Here is a 23171-nt window from a genome sequence, read left to right on the forward strand (position 1 = left end):
GTAATTAAAGCGCATTGCATGTTGTTTTAGTCCCATGTACCGCAGGAATATAAAGGCTCGATCATTTAATTTGGATCCTTGCTTGTTTTGTACATCCACAGAAATCATATTTTAGGGTATTCAGAATTTAATTGGAGTATTTATTTGCTCAAAAAGTTAATTATACTTCCACCATGTCCATGTCTGTTTTAAATGAAAAAAGGAAATTCAAAATGTCCATCTTTTGAAGTAGAATCCTTGCAGAATGATCCTTTACCAAACTTTTACATTTCCAAAAGGTGGCCGGCATTTCCAAATCAACTGCTTTCCATCACAGAGGCTAAAAGCTCAAAAGAACCAACAGCAAATTTGCTGTAATTCATTTTAAGCGTCCTCTCTGTCCATCTCTGACTTGCTGAATGAATCCCATGTCTCAACATTTGTCCTAGAAAATGCTCTTCTATTCACAAGGCTTCTGGGACCTCTGCTTCCTCTGACTTAATTTTAAACACCTCAGTAATGCTGCGTATTTTTCACTCAGAAACAGATCCTTCACAGAAAAGCAGGGCTGTTGCTGAGACTTGGCAGGGCTTCACTGTGGTTTGTGTACTCTAGTTTAGTAAAAGGGATTTCTGACACTAATTACGGGCAATCAAACTAGTTATTAAGTGATTTCTTGGCGCATCTTTAATTTTTTTATGTAAGAACTTCTTGGCACTCGTTGCCTTTATTGAACAGTAATTTGACAGGAAAGATGGTGGAGAGGAAGAAGGGGAAGACACGCAGCAACTGGCCCATGACTGGGAATCAAACCCGGGACCTCTTGGTGCTCCTGCTCCACCAGCTGAGCCACCGAGCATTTCCTGCATCTTTAATCATTAAATTATTTGATAAACACTAATAATTACATTGCAAAGCAGTCATACATCTGCCTGGCTGGTGTATTTTAGGTGCTTTTTAATTTTTTTAACCGAAGATTAAGTCCGTACAGCAACATGTTTTTGGGAATTAGCCTCATTTAAGGTCATTGATTCGTGCCGATGCAACTTTGTGAACATTTCACGCTGACTTTCCTCTGCAGACCAGAGCAAAGGTTGCTGTCGGATTCTCTTCCAGTTCAGCATCTTGCAAAAAAAAAAAAAAAAAAATCTCGGGTGCTTTTTCCCCCCTCTCCTTCAGCGCTTCCTCTGACAAAGTTGAAACGAATCCCTGCAGATGGATCCTCCCTGACTTAAATATGCACAAAAGGCCAACAAACTGCTCAGCGTCTGCATATAACGGCTGAAAACCCGGGAAGCTGTTTTCCATCTCGCATTCATCTGGTGTTTGTTTGAGAAGCTCTGCTTATTTATTTCTCTTTCTCGCAGCTCCCTGCTTTACATGCAGACAGTTACGCATCCGACACAGTCATCCCGTGTTGGCCACCAAGCGGCTTCGGCGGAGCAGCTGTCTTGTTTTAACAGCAACACGTCAGGCTCGGTGGCGAAGATGTGGTCAGCAATCTTCATTTATTCATTTCAGCCAGATGGAGACATGACCAGTCACTTCGCTTTGAGTCCGTCTTACGCACTCGTCCGACTACGTTGTTGTTGTTGTTGTTGTAAAAAAATATATATAATTGTTCTTTCTGCTTTTTCTGTGTTGAAGTCCTTGCAGGAAAATGTGTGCATGATGCGCCTCGTTTGATTTGTGCCTCCTGATTTAATGTAAATGTAAAACAGGAGGAGGAGGAGGGTGAGAAAAGGGAAAAAAAAGGAAACAAAGTGACTTTGTCATTTACATGTTAACTGCCACCTACATATGCAGCCCTGGAAAGTCTCGGAAACTACAAACGCAGATGACAGTTTAACGTTTTGTTTTTTTGCAGCAGCAGTGTTACTCGTCAAAGATCCATAGTTTTAAGTCAAGGGCCACCTTGTTGTAGCTGTAGCTGCTACGGTCGGCGTTTTATGCACTGCAAATAAAGCTTTCCATAATTTTAGGTTGGAAAAACGTGTAGGCATCTCATACATAATTTGAGTAACATCAGAAATCTTTATTTTCTATCACAAAATGACTTCGAAGTAGGCGGATGTGATTCATTGACCGTGCTTTGCTGGTAGATCACGGTGGAGGGAAAGCACAACATAACCACGATGAGAAATGGCTGCTATCTGGGTAGGAAAGGATGAAGTACTGAAACTTTTTTTTTTTTTTGTACACACGACAGTTTGCCATCAGTCTCATTTGGCGTTATGCAACGGCGCCTAAACGAGGAGGGCAGAGGAGATTATCAGGGCTATCCGTCTCTGCTGCAGGCCGTCATCCAGAGAGACCACTGACACGCCTGAACGTCCATAATCTGATGATTTGTCCTGTTTACCCAATCCCAGCCCAGCCATCTCCTTTCTATTCTGCTCACATTTGCATGCTCTGAGTTTACGCTACAAAACAACCCATAGTGTCATTATTAATCATTTCCTGGCTTTAAAAAGTAAAATGTATATAATTATCCAAACCAAATTCAACAATTGAAACCCAGTTGACTACAGAAAAAATGCTCATCTTTGTCCCTATCGTGTCTATTCAGCTCTGGAACGATGGTAAGGATTATAGTTTCATTAACTTCTGGTGTTCCTCAGCTAAATATGTACATGAGATGAAGTATTATTACTAATCATATAATGATATATAAGACTTCTCACATCAGTAGCCTTGGTGAAGATGTATAAAAAGCTGTAAAAAAAAAAATCGTTCATCTTTTATTGCAGTGGCTGAAAATCCAACCTTTCATTTGAGTGAGTTTATTTACTCAGGGACACCGCTTAGTTTACCCGATACATCCAGTAAATCGGGTCTTTGACGGCTCTCTTCTGCATCGATGTCTGTACATTGTCAAGACATTGTCCTGTACATCGTCAAAGGCTCCTCTCCTTTACACTCTTCTCTCAGCTCCCTCCTCAGCTGAAACGTTTCTGTCTTGATGGAAGAGAAGGCGGCCCGCAGCATCACAGGTCCTCCACTTTACCCAACATTAAGCCATATTTAGCCCTTGCTTCGCCTTAAACCCACCTGGAACGTTTGTCACGAAAAAGCTTGATCTTTATCTCCTCTGACCAAAGCAAACTGACTCTGTGTGGGTCCAGATAAACTTGGTAGCTTTGTTTGTCTCATTTTCAGTTATTTAAACATTTTAATTATTTCTCTGACAGTGGATGTGTGCAAATCTAGGCAAGTAACTACTGTCTATACCAGGGGTGTCCAACTCCAGTCCTCGAGAGCCGGTGTCCTGAAACTTTTGGAGGTTTCCCTGACCCCACACACCTGAATCAAATAGCACAATTAGCTCCTCAGTATGCAGTCAGGTTCTTCAGAGTCCTGCTAATTAACCGATTATTTGACTCAGGCGTGTCAGACCAGGGACACATCTAAAGGTTGCAGGACACCGGCTCTCGAGGACTGGAGTTGAGCGCCCCTGGTCTATACCAATGGTCTCAAACTCAAATCCTCGAGGGCCGGAGGCCTGAAACTTCTAGATGTGTCCGTTTTCTACACACCTGAATCAAATGGCGCTCCTGTTTGGCGAAGGAATTAAGAGGAAGAAAAGATCCTGTGTCAAAGATCACTCCCCAAAAGTATCCCATTGTCGCTGAGCGCTCTGCCTTTCCTCGTCAACTAGTAGAAGAAAGGCCAAGGTGCGCCTTCTACTTGGTGCTCTTTCTACAAAATAATACACAAAACCTAAATCTGTTCATTTCTCTACGCTCAATCAGCGGTTCTTTGTGGTTTTTGACGAGCTAACAAACTAATATATTGGATTTCTAATCAGATAGTTAAGCCACGGACTTTTAGGTGATCAAAACGTAGGATATATTTCTGGGAATTTCATAACTTAACCATTTGGCAAAAGTTCTTCCTGTAGTACGTAGCCGTGGAGCATATTTTCGTCCAGTGTAAGTTTCTGCTTTTTAAAGCACACATGTATGCTGCGCCGCTTACGTCATGCGCCCAGTGTATTTACTGCTTAAAACCACTGGTTGCCATCCACCTTACTTGAACAGTGTATTTTCGTGTCTCCTGCCTGTCATGTTTATGCTTCAGGGAAACAAAGCCATTGATTAGTAAATAAAGCCTCCAAGGCTAAAAATTATCACCAGTAACTTTTATTTTTTCTTGCTATTTTTTTTTTATTCCCTACTGAATAAATGTCAAATAAAAGGTTCACTGTAAGATTCTGCTACTGCAATAAGTGATGAATTTATTAGTTTTTTTTTTCTACTCCTCTTTACCAAAGGTGTCAACAGGTTCGGACGATGCTTTAATGCAAATTAACCCTGTTGCTCGTTCTCTCGTGTGATGCTTTTTTTTTTTTTTTTGCAACCAAAATAAGTTATCCATATGTGTCGCAGATTACATGCAAGCTAGCGAGGTTATGTTGCTTATCGGAGCCAGCCTTGTCGTTCTCATCTCTGAGCCGTCGGCGTGACTGCAGCTAAAATAAAATCCAGCCCGGGCAAAATTTGGCAACATACTACACTCCAATAGTTTGTTTTGCTTAGTCGTGTCAGATTTATTGACCACCCAGGCAACAGAATGTTAGTGGGAGACTTGCACAAACATTTTTAAACACACGCAACGGCACATAAACTCTTTTCAGGCTCGTACATTTGGGTGCACACATGCTCATGAAAACAGTCATATACCCTCGCCTACGGTCTCATTCTGCGCCTCCAGCTCTGTGTTTCCTTCGAGCGGAGGGTGGAGAGAGAGAGAGAAAAAAGAGAGATGGAGGGATAGACAAGAGGGATGACTGGACATGTTGTTTTCCTCCGGGTCAGGGGAAAGAGTGATTGCATGAGAGAGGAAAGAGGTGGAGGAGAGAGGTGGAAAGGTTTTTTTCGAGCACCTAACCCTTCCATAAAGCCCACTTACACGACGACTTTCGGTTGTACTTTCAGAGTGCGTTTGTGTTTCCTGCAAAGAGCTGCTGTGGCGAGACGCTGACCTAATGACAGTGTGGGGAAGTGGTTTGGAAAAGTCGATGCGAGTCGTGATTAAGACGAACGCAGAGCTGCGCAGCCTGGTTGCAGGACGCCACAGTGCCTTTTTTTTATTGGTTCTTTGTTAATTTATCTGTTTACTTTCTAGAAGCTTTGCATTTTTCTGCCTGTTAACCTCAGTTGAGGATCTACATCGGATCAGGTGTAGACAGGAAGTGCCGCGCCGCGAGTTTTAACCCCACATTATGACTCTGAATGTTCGCTTTCATAGCCTGTTATACTTCAAATTAAAGTTTATTTAAAGCAGTAAGACAATCTGCTTAACCAATATGAGTTGTTTCTGCTTTAATGTTCCTGGATTTCATACGTTGACGCAAAAGTAACAAATTGTGATGCAACTTGCAAGATTTCCGTTGATGTTTGACACAGATTAGTAGTTTTTATTCCTCTTTATTCCTCAGTTTCAGTTGAGTCATTTAAAGTACAGTTCATGTTTACAGCTCTTTGTAGAGGTGCGTATTAGGAAAGCGTTATTGATGAATATTGCAGTGACAATAACAGTTGCAGTTAACGCACATTTCTTCACTTTTTAATCATGATGTCCCCACAACTCTCTGTAAACTTTAGCATCTAAAATGAAAGTCTGCACAGCAGGCTAGATAAATTACTGATTAAAATCGCAGCCTCTTAATAATGCAACATATTGTGCGGCTCCAGTTCTCTGAATTTTTGTCACTCTCGTGTCCGGAGCGAATGAAAAATCAGAACGGTGCAACGCCAAAGGGAGGAGCTACAATACAGACGGAAACGTGAAAATAAATAAAGCAGTCTAATCTTAAAAGTAATAGTGAAATTGTTGCTTGGATAAATTTGGATGCATCAGAAACAAGAAATAAGATGATGTTTAAAAACTGTTGCACTTGGGTTGAATTACGTCCAAGAACAGCAGTTACCAAACTGTTCAGCCTAAAGTAACAGCGAGAGAAACTCATGACAAGATTAGACAAAATAAGACATGTTAATACATCCTTTTATAACCAGCTAATTAATTTTTTTATTGATGTAATGCACTAGAGGAAGTTATGTGGACAGTAACATCTTCATTGTGCGCCCGGAATCTTGAATCTTTCTCAAACCTCACTGTTGTTGTTTCAAAAAACCCCATCGCGGATCACCGTCCCCACGCGTCTTACACTCACGGTTTCAGGCAATGTTCAAGTTACCCCCACTAACCCTTTGCTCTGCCTGCGGCAGGGTTTGCCTTTCCAGAATGGGCCTACAAGCCAGAGTCCAGCCCGGGCTCCAGGCAGATCCAGCTGTGGCACTTCATCCTGGAGCTGCTGAGGAAAGAGGAGTACCACGACGTCATCGCGTGGCAAGGGGACTACGGAGAGTTTGTCATCAAGGATCCGGACGAGGTGGCCCGGCTGTGGGGGGCGAGGAAGTGCAAACCACAGATGAACTACGACAAGCTCAGCAGGGCACTGAGGTAGGCCGACAGCTGAACCGCCTGAGAGGGTTTATGGGAGAGAAGCTTTAACTTCGTTTCACTGTTTTTTTTTCAGCTGATTTTTGTGCAGTTTAACAATCCTGATTATGGTCAAGGTCAGAGAATCGCAATCTGCATCAGATAAAGTGCCATCAAGGGACTAGAAACCATCTTTCCTGCTTAGGATAGCCAAGTTTTATTATTGTAAATGCACTTTGAATTAAATAAAACCCTACCTGGATTTTAGTTAAGTCCGGTATAGCATCCCCCGCACAAATGAGTAAGCATGTCAGAAAGGTTCTCTTTCTTTTAGACCTTGTTCTCTAAGTTTCTAGCATAGATCCAGATGTAGATTTCTAGTTTTGTCATTGCCCATGACGTTTAGTAATGAGCAGCCACTAATAGCCAAGATGGGAAATGTGTTACTTTCATTGGGCTGCAGAGGAAACCAACAATGGCAAGGCTGCTGTGGTGACTAGAGATGCACTAATCAGTCGGAATCAACCAAATTGTTCTGATCGTTGACTGAAAAAATAAATTGTTCCCTTTCATTAAATGCATGCAAATTAAGAAAGGGTGAGCACACTTTATTGCATGTTTTCTAGGTTGATTAAAAATGAGTCAAAGGTGAAGACAAAATGCGTTGCTGCATAAATCTGAATAACCTTGTAATTACCTGCTTTTCTGTGTAATTTAAAACTTCTACCTCTTTTAAGATGCTGCAGCACAGATCACAAAGAAAGCCAGAAACCGGTATCGGCCAATAAAAGCTACAGCAAAGAGTGATCGGTGCAATAACAGAGTAAACTGGTTCCAGCTTATAAAATTTGGATAAATGGACAAAGAGAAAAATGGCTTCTTTTAAAAGTTGCCAACTGGTAGATATTGTTTTTTAGGAATATCAGAGTGAAAAGTAATAAAAGTTTTTTTTTTTTGTCAGTGCAGAGGTTTGTGAATGTGGGTTAATGTTGTCAGTCAGTCGTATCACTTCCCCCTCCTTGATCTTAAATTGTGGCTAAATCCCTGCCCTCGTGTTGACGAATAAAAAGAAATAACCTCATTGGCACGACGGGATAAATTTAGCTGCTGTTATTCTCCAATTAGTGTTAAAGCACTAACTCAATAGGCCAATAAGGCCTTTACACCTTTCGGTTCAGGTTTTATCCACAGACACCTACTCTGCCAAGTCCATTAGTGTATTACAGGGATGTCCTCAGTTTGAAGCTCACAGAGTTGCATTTTTAGCCGTTTCTTAGGGTGAAACACGGTCCCTATATATTAATCTGTATTAGGTAAACCTCTCCTTATGACAACCCTAGCTCCAAACCTCATAGGATTGTGGTATTTTACACAAAATGTGTAAAATCTATAACATGACCAATGATTGTTAAAGGAGAAACAATAATTTCTACTGCTGCTTAAATAGAAGTATTGTTTATTACCGGTAGAATATCGATAAAAATGTAATTACATTTAGATTTAGCCAAAAACAAAGATCACATATCTCTATATGTATTCACAACTTTTAGATATATATCGGTCAGTTGCACATTTTTACAAACAACAAAGTTGTTTCTTTTTTGTTTGTTCGTGCGAACAGTTTTTTTTTATGTGCTTCGTTTGAGCCGAACCCTCGAACCGAACCCTGAGGAACTCCTCTCATCGCCATCCCAGCAGCTCACATCACGTCTCATTCACTGCTTATTTAGCCCACGACTCCTCGCGTCTTCATAAAGACGGCCGAGATCAGGGTTAAGCACTTTAAAGAAAGCCACATAAGGGAGGGAATGCATGGGATTGCTTCATGGCACGGCTTAAATACGCTCATTTACTGGCGAGATTAGGACGATGTCCGTTACAGGCGGGATCCCATGAGGACAGCCAGCATTAAAAGGGATTGCTTATTTCTGGCCACATTTAACAGCACACTTATTGAGACATGCAATCTGGATTTAAAAGAATATGGCCAAGGTAGTTGTTGTCTGGCTTTGTATTTATAGCATGGCCATCCTTTGGAAGCTTGAGTAGATTTGGAGCTTAGGACTCAGTAAGTGCTTATATATAGTGGGTCTTAGTGCTCTCTGATGAACCAGCCTCGGAGGCTGATTACCAGCTAGTTCTTCCTGCAGCCGCGTCCTCAGCTCCCCCCCTGAGGGCCAGGTCGTCCGTTTTGGCGTCCATATATTAGTCGGTGTCACTTCAGGATTAGAGACAGATCAGTGGACAAGACGCTGCGCACTCGACACCACGCACTGCAAGAAACTGCAGGAATGCCTCCCCTCTAGACATCGGTAGCGACGTAAAGATTGATGAAGTCATAAGGGGAGCAAGCAATCACACATGTGCACGGTAACCGTCCCCATATGGAGCAAACTGCTGGAGAGCAGGCCTCCTTGTGGCCCTCATATGGAGAAAACCTGCAGTCGGCTAATAATGGAGCCCGCAGTCAGCATGTGGCAGCGGGCCTACACACACACACACGAACACACACTTGAAAAGGCCTGCTTGTTTTGAAGTGTTCCTTTTATCACTCTGCCTTTTGTAATTATTATTTTTACCCCGGTGCTCCTATTCTTCTCTGCCTGCCGAGCACATGGTGGAAATTCCCTTAATCAGGACGCCTTCATTGTGTGCGGACATGTGCGTATATGTGCCGGCTTTCCGCTGAGGGGACGCAGCCTCGGCCCATGCGTCATCCTGGCCTCCCGCTCCCACGGCTGCTGTGAAATTCCCACTCCTGTTGAGAGGATTACACTCAAACAGGGCGAGTGTGCGTTTGTGTACAGGAGCGCGCATGGGGAAGAGGCGGACGTTGAGAAGTTAGATGTCCCTTTTCAGCTTTTTCTTGGTGAATTAAAGTGATTACGGCGCCTCCTTCGTGTCCCCTGGACTTATCCTCCCCTCCTAGCTCAACACCCAACAACGTTTCACTGAAATTACAGCTGCCAGTCTTTTAGACTTAGACTTTATTGTCATTTTGTATGCACAGAGTGCGTACAGAACAAAATTTCATTTGCATACAGCTTTAGAATTTCAGTAAATTGCAGTGGATTCCAGAATAAAGTAACTTTGCAGGATAATAAAGTAACTTTGCAGGATAATAGAGTAACTTTGCAGGATAATAGAGTAACTTTGCAGGATAATAAAGTAACTTTGAAGGATAATAAAGTAACTTTTAAGGATAATAAAGTAACTTTGCAGGATAATAAAGTAACTCTGAAGGATAATAAAGTAACTTTGCTGGATAATAGAGTAACTTTGCTGGATAATAGAGTAACTTTGCTGGATAATAGAGTAACTTTGCAGGATAATAAAGTAACTGCAGGATAATAAAGTAACTTTGCAGGATAATAAAGTAACTTTGCAGGATAATAAAGTAACTTTGCAGGATAATAGAGTAACTTTGCAGGATAATAGAGTAACTTTGCAGGATAATAAAGTAACTTTGAAGGATAATAAAGTAACTTTTAAGGATAATAAAGTAACTTTGCAGGATAATAAAGTAACTCTGAAGGATAATAAAGTAACTTTGCTGGATAATAGAGTAACTTTGCTGGATAATAGAGTAACTTTGCAGGATAATAGAGTAACTTTGCAGGATAATAAAGTAACTTTGAAGGATAATAAAGTAACTTTTAAGGATAATAAAGTAACTTTGCAGGATAATAAAGTAACTCTGAAGGATAATAAAGTAACTTTGCTGGATAATAGAGTAACTTTGCTGGATAATAGAGTAACTTTGCTGGATAATAGAGTAACTTTGCAGGATAATAAAGTAACTGCAGGATAATAAAGTAACTTTGCAGGATAATAAAGTAACTTTGCAGGATAATGAAGTAACTTTGCTGGATAATAAAGTAACTTTGCTGGATAATAAAGTAACTTTGCAGGATAATAAAGTAACTTTGCAGGATAATAAAGTAACTTTGCAGGATAATAAAGTAACTTTGCAGGATAATAAAATAATTGTGGAGGTGTTTCCCCACCAGCGTTGGCCTTTCTTCTTTGCAAAGTAGCTCAAGCTCAGCCCGAGTGGATGAAATGCATCTGTGAACATCCGTTTTAATGAATAGCTCTGGTTGTTGGTTTAGAGGCGTTTAGGTTCCTGCTGAAAGGTGAACGTCAGGCCCATTCTCTGGTTTCTTTGCTCTTTAACTCCGTCCGTCTTCTCATCTCTGACCAGCTTCCCTATCTCTACCAAAGAGAAACACCCCACAGTATGACGCTACCACCCCCACGTCTCACAGGGGTGACGGTTGTGCTCTGGGTGTTGGTTTTTCCACCAAAGCTGAAAGTTCAATTTGAATCTCATCTAATCAGAGCGCCACCTTCCCAGTGTTTGATGTCTCCCTACATGGTTTCGTGGCAAACTGCTTCCCCCACCTGAGCGGTGAATCTCTGCAGCTCCTCCAGGGTTACCGTGGTCCTCTTGGCTGTTTGTCTAACTAATGTTCTCCTTGTCTGATTAGTCCGTTCAGGTCATGTCTTGGTAGGTTTTGCATTTGTGCCACACTCTTTATTCTTCAGATGATCTGTGTGAGATGTTCGAAGCTTGTGAACTTTTTTTTACGACTTCACTGCAAAAACGGAACTAAAATTAAGTAAAATCTTGTTAAAATTAGTGCATTTGTCCTTGATTTGAGCAGGTTAATAAGACGATTTCCCAATGGAATAAGATTTTTGCACTTAAAATAGGAACAACTCATCTCCATCATCTTATTTCAAGTGCAGGGTGTCTAATTATCTTATTTTAGGGGTCAAAATACTCATTCCATTGGCAAAGAATCTTATTTACCTGCTCAAATCAAAGACAAATACACTAACTATAAGAACATTTGACTTATTTTTAGATCAATTTTTACAGTGTTCATCCAGCTTCAGACTTCTCCACAACTTTCTCCCTGTCTTCGGGATGCTGTTTGTTCACTAACAAACCTTTGAGGCCTTCACTGAACTGCTGTATTTTGCACACATTTCTTCCCTTCCACTTTACAAATATATGCTCCTTTGTGTTGGTCTGTCACAAAATCCCAACATTATACATTTCAATTTGTAGTTGTAATGTAAAAAACAAAGGCACAAGGACGGCACTGTCCTGTCTTCACTGCAAAAACGGAACTAAAAATAAATACTCTCATTTTAAGAAAATTTTATTTGTCCTTGATTTGAGCAGGTAAATAAGATGATTTGCCAATGGAATAAGATTTTTGCACTTAAAATAGGAAAAATTCATCTCCATCGTCTTATTTCAAGTGCAGGATGTCTAAATATCTTATTTTAGGGGTCAAAATACTCATTCCATTGGCAGATAATCTTATTTACCTGCTCAAATCAAGGACAAATACACTAACTTTAAGAACATTTTACTTATTTTTAGATCCATTTTTGCAGTGTTGGTGTAGAAAGTCAGATTTAAAGCAATCAGATGATGCCCCAGATCCATATAAACACCTCTAGTCTTCCTCGCCTCCTTGTTTAAAAGTTTAAAGCCAATTCTGCTAATTAATCAAGAGATAAGCACAATCTAACTCTCAGCTACAGTTTTATCTGTGGTCTCTTAAGGGAAATGGAAAAGAAGGACCTTTTTTTTTTTTTTTTTTCACCTCTTACTCCTTGCATCACTTTCAGCTCCCATGAAGCAGAATGGCTGCAACGAGCCCAGCATGGTGGGGGTAAATGAAGCCTGTTACCAATCATGCATTGCAGAGTGCCGGCCTAATGAGTGTAATCACGCTAAGAGGTCCCAGCTCCCTTAGACCCCCAGACCTCCGTGTCGGCCAGTCAGCAGCCGCCGTTTGCTCGGTGGTCAGAGGTCACGGCGACTGCCACGCACAGCTGGTAAAGATTACCAACACGGCTCATGCCCTGCGTCGTGTACACAAACGCACCATTGTACAGGCCGTGGCCCGAGCGGGCTTTTTCCTCACACACAATCGCTTTCTTTTCCAGCATTTATTCAATCGATGGGCCGCCGCTCGAGAACTCCGCGGCGTGTTACGCGAAGGGCGAAGCGACGCCTTACTTTCAAACTGCTGCTGCCTCTCGATCCGCTTTCGTTCAAACCCGAGTGACCACATTTACAAAACGCGCTGCAGGAAACGCTGCTGCATGCGCACCCTTTAACCACCGCCGGCGGGGGCCTGTTTACGGGTCAGAGGTTCTCTGTTTCGCTGCCGTGCATTCAGTGGAAGCGCCCAGCGCCAGAGAGAAACGGCAGCGACCGAACCACGCCGTGACTTTGTGTGACTTTTAATGCGCGTGCATTGTTCGACCATTGTCTCTATCTGCAGCATGTACGCATTCAGCTTCCACGAGTTCTGTGCGTTTGTCTTTGTCCCCCGGCTCAATGGGGTCTCTGTTCTCTGCCCTGCGCCCACAGGAGCGTGTGACCGGTCCAAGCCCGAGCCTGGCCAGATCCCTTTCTCCAGCAGAAACACATGCACATGGATGTCAGCGTATCAAATATATTTAGATCGGCGCACGCACACGTACAGAGCATGCAACATCTTCACAAATCACACCCCCCCCCCCCCCCAGCCCAGCCCACATGTTCACACAAACACTTTTAATTTCCTTTCCCACTCGGTAAACACCGTTACACGAAGGCTTTTGACGTGCTCGACTTGTTCACACAAACACACACCTGAGTATGAGCAGCTGGTGTGTGTGTATGTGTGTGTGTGTGTGTTGAGGTAGATCTGGCTGGGATGTGAGTGTTCGAGTGTCTGCAACAGCCAATGCTGACGAAAGAGGCAGAAAATAAACAAAGGACGCATGGGGAGTATTTTAATCCTGACTTCCTGTCACAGTCAGCCCCTATTTACAGCCCAACAATGGCCAAGGCACAGCCTGTCCACGCGCACGCAAAGCGGGGCTGCCACTGTTCGTTTTCAGAGGACCAAACGTGTCGCTTCGTGTGTTATGTGTGGACTAACGCTGAAGAAGGGCTAGACGAGACAGAATATTAATGGTTATTAAATAAAGTTGGTCTTTGAGAGGATCCTTTTTCACTGGCATTGCCAGAGCGTTGCGATGCTTCATCATGACTTCTTCATCTTCTCCATAAACCACAATACAAGATGAACACAAGTTGGCTTTTTACCAAAATCTGTTAGTTGGGTCAAATATTTCTTATCTTAGATCTCTGTAATGTTTTCGTTTTTTTTTAAAGCTACTGGCCAGATCCTTCTGGAATATTACACCAAGTTTAGTTTAGATATGTATTGTGACCTTTACATCATTTTATGATCAGTTTTTTTTTTTTTAGGGTTTTCTGTTGCGCTTTGTCTATAACGGTTAATATATTCAAGATAAAACCTTCCCTCCAAACAACAGACGTTCATCTTCACATGCCTCTGGTGGCATCACAAAACTCACATCTATTTTTCTATTTCCCTTGTTTTTGTCTTCTTTTAGTTGTATTTTTAAAATCATATTCTTCCTTAAATGCAACACTGCTGACTTGCATGCAAGATCAGTTAATTGGTTTCCATAATATTTGAACACTATTGAATTAAGGTAGTAGTACTGCAGGCCAGTCAATCTGTTAAAAGTCGCTTGTCTGCCATTGTGCTTCGTTTGAGCAGCTGATCGGCTTGGTTCTGCCTTGTGATGTCCTCAACACAAATGCACACAAATGAGAATTCGTAGGGGATTTTTTTCAGTGCATATTTTAAGAAACTTAATATTTTGTGAAATCCTGCAGGGAAATAAATGTCGTCCTATGAGATTTTTTTTTTTATTTACTGTGAAACCCTTGTTAAAATATCAGAATTTATACTAAATTTAAAGAAAATCTTCAGTATGATCTATTTTTTTGTTATTTAATTTAATTAATACAAAATGTCCTCAGTTAATCCTATTTAAAACAGCTTAAGAATTGATTGGAGGGAAACTCCCCTTTAACGGGAAGGAAGAACCTCCAGCAGAACTAGAACCAGGCTCAGTGTGAACGGTCATCTGACTCAAAGAGAAGACAGAGCAGAGACACAAAAAGCACAGAAGCACACATTGATCCAGGAATCCTTTCTATGTTATATGGTAATACTGGATGATCTGCCTCCCATGGATGATGTCACAGCTAACAGAACGCAAGACCAGGTGTACCTTCTATGAAGAGAAAAAAGACAGAACAAAAAGTTAAAAGTTGAAATAACAAACAATGGAAATTGGAGAACAGTAGGAGAACTCAGAATAACTACAGAGGTAGCTCAGGGGAACCTAAGTCACTCTAACTATAAGCTTTGTTAAAAAGGAAAGTTTTAAGCCTAGTCTTAAAAGTAGACGGGGTGTCTGCCTCATGGACCAAAACTGGGAGTTGGTTCCACAGGAGAGGAGCCTGATAGCTAAAGGATCTGCCTCCCATTCTACTTTTAGAGACTCTAGGAACCACCAGCAAACCTGCAGTCTGAGAGCGAAGTGCTCTGTTAGGAACATACGGGGTAATCAGAGCTCTGATATATGATGGAGCTTGATTATTAAGGACTTTATACGTTAGAAGAAGAATTTTAAATTCTATTCTTGATTTTAACAAGAAGCCAATGAAGGGAAGCTCAAATTGGAGAAATATGATCCCTCTGGTTGATTTCCATTAGAACTCTTGCTGCAGCATTTTACACAATTACATAACTGGAAACTTAAACAGTTAAACCCACTCACTTCTCAAAATGTTACCCTGTTAGAGCTTATTTTAGGCAGAGATCCTCTGAGCCACAACCTAATGAGACAAAATATCTGAAAATAGTGACAGTGATGTTTGTAAAATTAAAATTTAGTTCCTCTCATAAGTTTAGGCCGTATTTAGTTGTGCCCATGTGTATAGTTGCGTACGATACTTCAATGCAATAGAAGATCCAAAGCATATGTGATAATAAAAACTGTCTTTAAACGTAATTAATGTGCAGTTTAAAGTGTCGATGTTCATGTAATTTAGACCCAGCTCTGCTTTGATCCTCACATTTGAACTTGATGTGCGTTTCTGTAATTGCATCCTCATGCCTGGAATCAGTCACCGTAAACAGTGAGTTAATAGAAAAGCCCTTCTGTGTTTGCTCGGATCTTTACTTTGACCGATTGTGCGGTTTATAAGTTTTAGTCGAGCACGGCGTGAATTAAAGAAGCAGGGGATGCGTGTGAGCGGCCACTCACGCAGGATTTTGACTGTTTCTGAATGAAGCAGCGCTGAGGATGTCGGAGGTGTGTGTGAGTGTCTGTGTATGCATGCAGGGCAAGTTTGGTGGGCAGCTAAACACAGGCACTCAAAGAATCCCTTTCTTCTCTTTTGAAGTGAGTTCAAATGCTCTTCAAAGACCGTCTGGCCGTATGACGGCGCAGGAATTGGGAAAGGGGGGGGGTCAGCATGTGCTCCAGACTCAGAATCAGTTGCTGCTACGTATGTCCAACTTTGGATCTCGGCATACTTCACCTCGTGTGTCTTCGCTCCTTTTCCTTATCCGTTTAGCTGCAGTGCAGAAGATCCCAACTTTGATTCAGACCCATATTTTCTGGAATAATGTTTACAACAAGCAGGGGACTTATCTAAGAGAAAGCAAGGAGGTGTTGCTGAACTGTAGAATCAGCCTCAAGTGTCTTTCTATACATTTCCATACAGAAACTGTATTAGGGCTGAACGATTTTGGAAAATAATCAATTGCGATTTTTTTTTTTCTTAATATTGCGATTTAATGCGATTTTTTTTTTTTCCAGCTTAATTTATCATGTCTTTTTAAACATATACAAACAACAAATCATTTTGTTTCCTCGCTGTGCAGATTAGTTGCTAAAAGACCCACAGCATCTAAACTCGGAGCAGAAATGATTGCGTTCTGCCTACAATATATTTCAACCAAAATTGCAATTTTGACTTTTCTCTGCGTTAACCACAAGCAACAAAAATGGCGTCTAAATAAAGACGTTTGTAAACAAAGACTATTTAAAACAAGAACTTTTAATGTTTCTATTAATCAGAATATTATTCAAGAGAACAGATTTTAGTTGATTGGGACATCAATCCTTGTTGAACATAAAGTGCAAAGTCCAACCAACAAGCAAGTCTATGTATTAAACTGATTGACCTGTACTTAATGCTATGTATTATACAAACTCTAAAACAAGTAATAAAATTAGATTATCTCACTGCTGCAACTGTCTTTCCTTCCATGTGGAAGCAAACCTACTTTAAACATTTTACCAACACCTAATGGACGTGTCTAATTCCCTAATTGTTACATAGCCAAAAATTGCAGACTCTGCGATTTGGAAATTGCGTTTTTTTAAATCGCGACTATATGGAAAATGCGATTAATTGTTCAGCCCTAAACTGTATATCTTTTGAATCTGCTAAAGCAGCTATCTTCTTGTCCCTCCTTTTAAACATCCCAGATTCTGGTTTTTGTCCAAGTAGAATCAGGATATTCGATCTCTGTGTTTGGTTTTATTAGCTCTGATTCATGAATTTTGTCATTTCACCACCAACATTTTGTAGTCTTGCAGTTTTCTGTACTTGATGAAAAGGAACAATCCGCCACAGGACTTTTCTGATTCACGTCGCGTCAGTTCTTACCCACCTTAGGCACTTCTTATCCCTGCTTTGACAACCAACAATTTTAAGTTGATTTTCTGTGACCTGCTTGTAATCTCCTGCAGGTAAAAATGGTCATAATGGTGAGGACTCATACCTCCCTGCAACGTGTCGCTCAGATTTATTTTGGTTTGATCAGGGGTCATAATCTCAACTATTTCGTACGTGTCAACCGGACCGTACTGAGATCAGAACCGCAGTCAATGTTTACTGAAATTATATGTGAGATCTTAAGCATTTGAAGAATTATAGAGGTAAATAATCACAGAAATGCTAAGTACAAAGATAGACAAACTAACATACAGTAGTAAAGTAGATGAACATGAAACTAGCTGTTTACGGGTAAGAAAAGGAAGCATCCTGGATAAAAAATGGAGATACAAGTTGGAGAATGAAATGACCAGGAGCTCTAAAAAATATTTTTTGGGGGAAAATATGGGACTTGTTTTTCAAACTCTAGATCTTAGTGCTGCACCAATCAGAATTTAGTTTCTGGTTTCTGATCTCTAAGTTGTTTTAAATCTTCGACCTGCTGATATAATCCAGCTGTTTCCGATTAGTCTTTAAAACTATAATACCTGAAGCAGTCATGAATTATTCATATCAGGAATTTAGGCGCCACCATTGCCAATGAGTGAGAGCGTAGTCAAACAGGTTTTTATGGTTTTAATATCCGGCCATTCATTGAGTTGACAATTCAAACTGTAAATAGCATCTTGGATGAGCAATAAATGTAGTTGGCACAGTTAGCACCTCAGTCGTTTTTAGTTCCCAGAGGATATTGATTATCGCCATCACACTCAGATCTCTAAAACGCTGCAAACATTTCCAAATCCAGCAGGTTTTATCATAGACAGAGGTTAGCCTTCCTGTTATCTGCCGAATTTCTAGCTCTCTCTGTCTTTCTAAATAAACTTAATGTCATAGAAAACAGTTTTATTTTATGTACCCTCTGCTTCCTCTGGCCTCGTTTTAAAAGAGTCATTTTTAATTCCTCTTTTATTGGTCACGCTATCCACAGACAAGTGTCGTTGTCAGCACTTAGGTATGGCGAAAGATCGGACTTTTGAGTTCCCAACAAAAAGATCAGGGCTGATCGTGCTGAAAATTGCCGTATCTCTGTCACCAGATGATTTTTTTTTGTGTATATCTTTACTTCTCTATGAAAACTATTGATGAACGTACAGACCTTCCAGACATTTTTAGTGTGTCACACTAAAATACTAAAGTATTAACCAAGTAGGCTACATTTTACACAGATCTTTATATAATGGATAAAATAATGTTGTCTGTAAGGGACTCTCTTTGTATTACATGTATATTATGATTAAAAAAAACCAACACATAAAAGTTAACATAAGGTACCAAAGAGCACATAATAAATATAGATTTGTTGTAGAAGTTCACAATTGTTCACAAAATCATCTTTGAGAACATTTAGAGCCAGCTATCAGAATTGGGTTGTGATTAATATGTATTTAAAGGTGCTCAGTGAGGCAGTTTCTAAATATATTTATGATATTTTTTTTTTCAAACTACATTCTGTTAGTTATTTTTATTTTATTTAAAGAGAGAAATCTTATAACTTACGCTCCTCCAGCAGCCTAAGCTATAGGATTGGGCTGCTGGAGGACACCTAGACAGGCACATTCACCCTTTTTAGTAAACATGCCTTTCTAGGTGTCAAAATGACTCAAATACTGGAAAAATTATTCAGGAAAGGTCAAGAGTTTTCAAACTGGGAAAGTGTTCTGTATCTTTTTTTTTTTTTTTTACGTTCCAGCCAGTCCGGACTGGTGTTGGTACCGGACCCTCAGACGGACTGGAGCACAGCTCGTTGACTTTTCAATAATCGGCCAATTTGATCCCACTCTTGTTGTAATTCTGCGTGATTTCCCGCCTGCCTCTCCCTCCCTCCCTCCCTCCCTCCCTTTGCTCCCAAACACCTCACCCTCCCTCTTCTCCCGACCCTTGTGAGTGTCTCCCCTCGAGCAGAAATTACATGCTGCTTTGTGCCTGGCGTAAACAATGTTTTCAACAGTGCAGGCCTGTCCTGTCTCTCGCCGTCTCTCCCTCACTCACCCACCCATCGCCTCGGGGAGGGGGGGGGGGATCAGTGGAGAGAGTTGGGATGAAGACGTGAGGCGAGGCGCGTTGGTGAGAGAAAGCGTAAGACAGGGGGTATCAGTGTGGGAGAGATTAACACGTGAGGGGAGTGGGTCGAGTGAAAAAGAGCAACAGCCTGTTTGCAGAGTAATAAAAATGGCCTAAAAAGTCCAGTAATAAGTTTAATAAAAGGGGGGAGAAAAGGCGACACCTCCACTGCAACAAAAAAAAAAAAAAAAAACAGACTCTTGCACACACAAGCCGGCATCTAGATAACTACCACTGAGTGTAAATGATAGTCAGCGGGCTTTAATTAGCTTAACAATAACTACATACCTTCAAGAAGCCCTTATCTCTGCCAGCCCTCATTACCTAACTCATGTCGGGAAACACACGCTGAAGGGAAGGAAATCAAAGTCTGTTTCTGTGAAGAAGAAAAAAAACGGGAGGCAAGCAGCGTCCTGTATCAGGGGAAGGAGATCGGTGCCAGTTCGGTGCACAAGCTCCTTCTCTACCTGCTCCTGCGTTTTTCTCCGCCTCCTCCTGGCCTCACACGGTGCGCGGCGGCCGGCTGCCAGGGATCTGGAGGTTACATAAAAGTGGATGTGGATCTGGATAAGAAAGGAGAGAGATGTTACATAAAGAGCTGTGGCTGGACAAAGGTTAATAAAAATGGAGCCTTGTAGTGTGGGGAGGAACCATGGGGGGAGAGAAAGCTCTGGGTGGGGGAGAAAGGGAGAGAATGGCCATTACATAAACAGATAAAGATGGGCTGAATTATTGGTGGATTTGCTTTGCTGTTACATAAATGAAAGTCTAGCGAAATGATGACAGCATGTCCTGTCGGGTCTTTGGCCCCATTTGAACCCTCTTTTACACAAATTTATCTAATAAATTGGTATGACACTCTCGTGGTATGCAATTTGTAATAAAAAGTCATGTTCTGGTTCCTTTGATTTAAATCTGCCGTTATTTTACTGGTTGTAAGCTATAATAATTAGAGACGCACAGGTCTGAACATTTTGGCCAAGCTCCAGTCTTTGGTTTTTTGTAAAAGTTTGACCTGCGTTTACCTTTGTTGGTGCATTTTAGGATTTCTCTTTGAGAACCATAATATAAGATGAATGAAGAACATCATTCAAAATCCTTTTTTCCCCCCGGCATTCAGTCATTATTTTAATAAAAGGTCACACTGTGTGAGAGACATAAGCCTATTTAAAAAAAAGAAAAAGACAATCTCCTAAACCATGGTCAGCCTCTTATATTAGCTATCAGTGCTAATAGTATTAATAAAACAGCATTCTCAGGGTCCTCGCCAGTGCTTTTCAACGCAATGGACCGTTACGCTAAAGTTAGACCCTACAACAGAGATCAGTACGACACGGTCAGTAAATCTCTTAAACGAGCAGCAGCTAAGTTATAAACCTCCCAGACAACATAAGCTAACACTAGCTCTTATTAGCTTGATGAACAGCCAACTACGAGCTGCTTTACGCAACGCTCCGCTGTGTGAATGCATCCAGCCAAGCAGAAAACAACACATCCCCTGTTACACTTAGAACAAAGAATAATCCAGGAGAGGATCCTGGCTCTGTGTGTATTACCTCGTAAATTTAGATCCTTACCTCCACTCTGAAGTTTTCAGTATTTCTAAACCTAGCATTCTTGAAAGCTGGAGATTAAAAGCTGTTTTTTGTTAAGCCTTCCTGTTATCTGCTTTAAGTCTTGCTCTCTAAGAGCTTGTATGAACGGCAGACATACAGCTTCCTCCTACTGTTCCTTCACTCAGTAACAGCGTCCACACTGAAGGGTGTAGTTGTCAGCGCAGCCTGAGCCTTGCTAACTTCAGATCCTAAACGCCACCACTCTGCGCTTTTTGCTGCTAAAACAGCTGGATTGTCTTTTTTTGTAACGACGGACGAAGTGAAAACCCGGGTTGGGGGGGTTGCAGCAACAGGTGGGGGAGGGGCGTTTACTCTATTATCCATCTGCCATCTCATTAAAATTACTTCAAAGCTTTGAAACTGTTTGAAAAGTTTTAGCGGCTAGAAACTAACTTTTTAAAACCTTGTTAAACCTTCAGACTTATAACTGAAATCTGGTTTTCCTTTATAAAAAAATAAAAAACAAACACCTGTAAAATCTTCCCTGAACGTGCCTCGTCCCAACAATGCTCTCAGGACGGCCTCCCCACTGGCAGCCATGTTGCTGCTGCTCACACCAGCCTCTGATCTTTTTAATTATTTGCTTTCTCTGACACACTGCAGCACTGTGCCGCTCCGTCCATCCTCTGTTTCTCATCTGTCTGTTTTCCCTCATCTCGTTTACCCTCCTCGCGCCTCTCCTCCCCCCCTTTTCTGGGTCTGCTTTGTGCAAATGTCATACAACACTCTGTAATATCTGTCGTGCTGACGGTGAAGGGGGGGGGGGGGGGGTATGAAAGACTTGTGCCTTATTAAAGTGTGGGCCTGCACGTGCAAGCAATCTGTCGCTGCCTGCGTGATTTCGATGAAATGATTAATGCAACACGGAAGCTTGAGTTTTAAATTTATGTTTGGTTTTTGCCTTTTCTCTTCTTTTGTAGATATTATTATAACAAGAGGATCCTTCATAAGACCAAAGGCAAGAGGTTCACCTATAAGTTCAACTTCAACAAACTGGTTTTGGTCAACTACCCGTTTATCGATATGGGTTCCACTGGTAAGCCCCCGGCAGACCAGCAGGTTTTCTGCGTGGTTGAAATACCCCCTGATGTCTGAAAATGTTGCCACCGTTTCAGGCGTCGATGTGTAGTTTTAACTTATTTCTCTTTCTCTTTTTCCTTTGGCGTTCCCAGGAAGCAGCGTACCCCAGAGCGCGCCCCCGGTCCCCACCGGCGCAGGCACCCACTTCCGCTTCCCCCCCTCCACGCCCTCTGAGGTGCTCTCGCCCAACGAGGACCTGCGCAGCCCGGGGGGCATGTTCAGCACCGTGGCGCGACGCATGGCCCGCGGTTCCGTCAGCGACTGCAGCGACGGCACCTCCGTCAACTCCGAGATCGAGGAGGGCAACGGGGGAACGGGAGAGGAGAGGGGGGAGAGGGGTGTTGGCGGTGGAGGAGGGGGCCCGGGCGGTGGAGGGAGCTACCGAAGCATCATCCATCCCCGCCTGTCTCATGAGACCCTTTTCCGCATGTACGGAGGGCCGGGTAACCCTGCGGCCCACCCAGGGTCCCGCGGTCCCTCGGGACACCGCATCCACCAGGAGCCCCTGTCCCCCTTCCCCGTGTCCCCTCTCCCTGGACCGCCAGGAGCAAGCCTCTTGGCCCCGCCCCTGTCTCCGGCGCTGTCCATGACCCCGACGTCTCACCTCCCCTACACTCCCTCGCCCACGCTTTCCCCCATGCTGGGCTCCCACTTCTCCTTCAACCCAGAAGACATGAAACGCTACCTGCAGGCCCACACCCAGTCTGTCTACAACTACGGGCTCAGCCCCCGGGCGTTCCTGCAGTACCCCAACATCGTCATCCCTCAGCCCCACCGGCCGGCCGCCGACAAGGCCGGCCTGACCGCGGAGCGAGCCGCCGCCGCCGAGAGGGCCGAGAGAGCCGGAGGAGGGGAGAGGGCTGGAGACCGGCACCATCATCCGTCTCTGGCTCACTCCGCCCACCACCACACGCAGCCTCCTCACTCCGCCCACGCCCACCCCCACTCCCACCCCATGCATCACCCACTCCACCTGGGAGAGGAGCCCCCTCACATGTCTCCCTTCAAGTTCAAGCTGCAGCCGCCTCCGCTGGGAAGGAAGCAGAGAGAGGGACAAGGCCAGAGCAAACCCAGGCAGAGCTCCCTGTCCTCGGGCTCAGGATCCGGGTCCATGTCCTCCACCTCCGGACTCGGGTCCTCGCTGTCCTTCGGCAGCGACCTGAGCTCGGCCAGCGGCTCGGGCGTCATTTCTGCTTCCTCCTCCACGCAGTCGTTGAACAGCGCCGGACTCCCAAAGATAAAGGTACGGAAAACGCTTCTGACGTCTCCCTGCAAAACTAATCACTTTTTACACA

The 23171-nt window shown here is 42.7% G+C and overlaps 1 protein-coding gene across 2 annotated transcripts in view; it reads left to right on the forward strand.

Moving 5' to 3' along the window:
• Nucleotides 1-23171, forward strand: part of erfl3 (Ets2 repressor factor like 3) — a 71156-nt gene that overhangs the window by 41338 nt on the left and 6647 nt on the right. The window contains exons 2-4 of one of the 2 annotated variants that reach the window (XM_012870353.3): nt 6213-6447; nt 21717-21832; nt 21969-23119. In XM_012870353.3, coding sequence (XP_012725807.2) covers nt 6213-6447; nt 21717-21832; nt 21969-23119 — 1502 coding nt within the window. The remainder of the gene's footprint in view (nt 1-6212; nt 6448-21716; nt 21833-21968; nt 23120-23171) is intronic. The other variant, XM_012870354.3, reaches the window with a different exon arrangement.

Source organism: Fundulus heteroclitus, chromosome 3, assembly GCF_011125445.2.
Source record: "Fundulus heteroclitus isolate FHET01 chromosome 3, MU-UCD_Fhet_4.1, whole genome shotgun sequence".
Classification (NCBI taxonomy): domain Eukaryota; kingdom Metazoa; phylum Chordata; class Actinopteri; order Cyprinodontiformes; family Fundulidae; genus Fundulus; species Fundulus heteroclitus.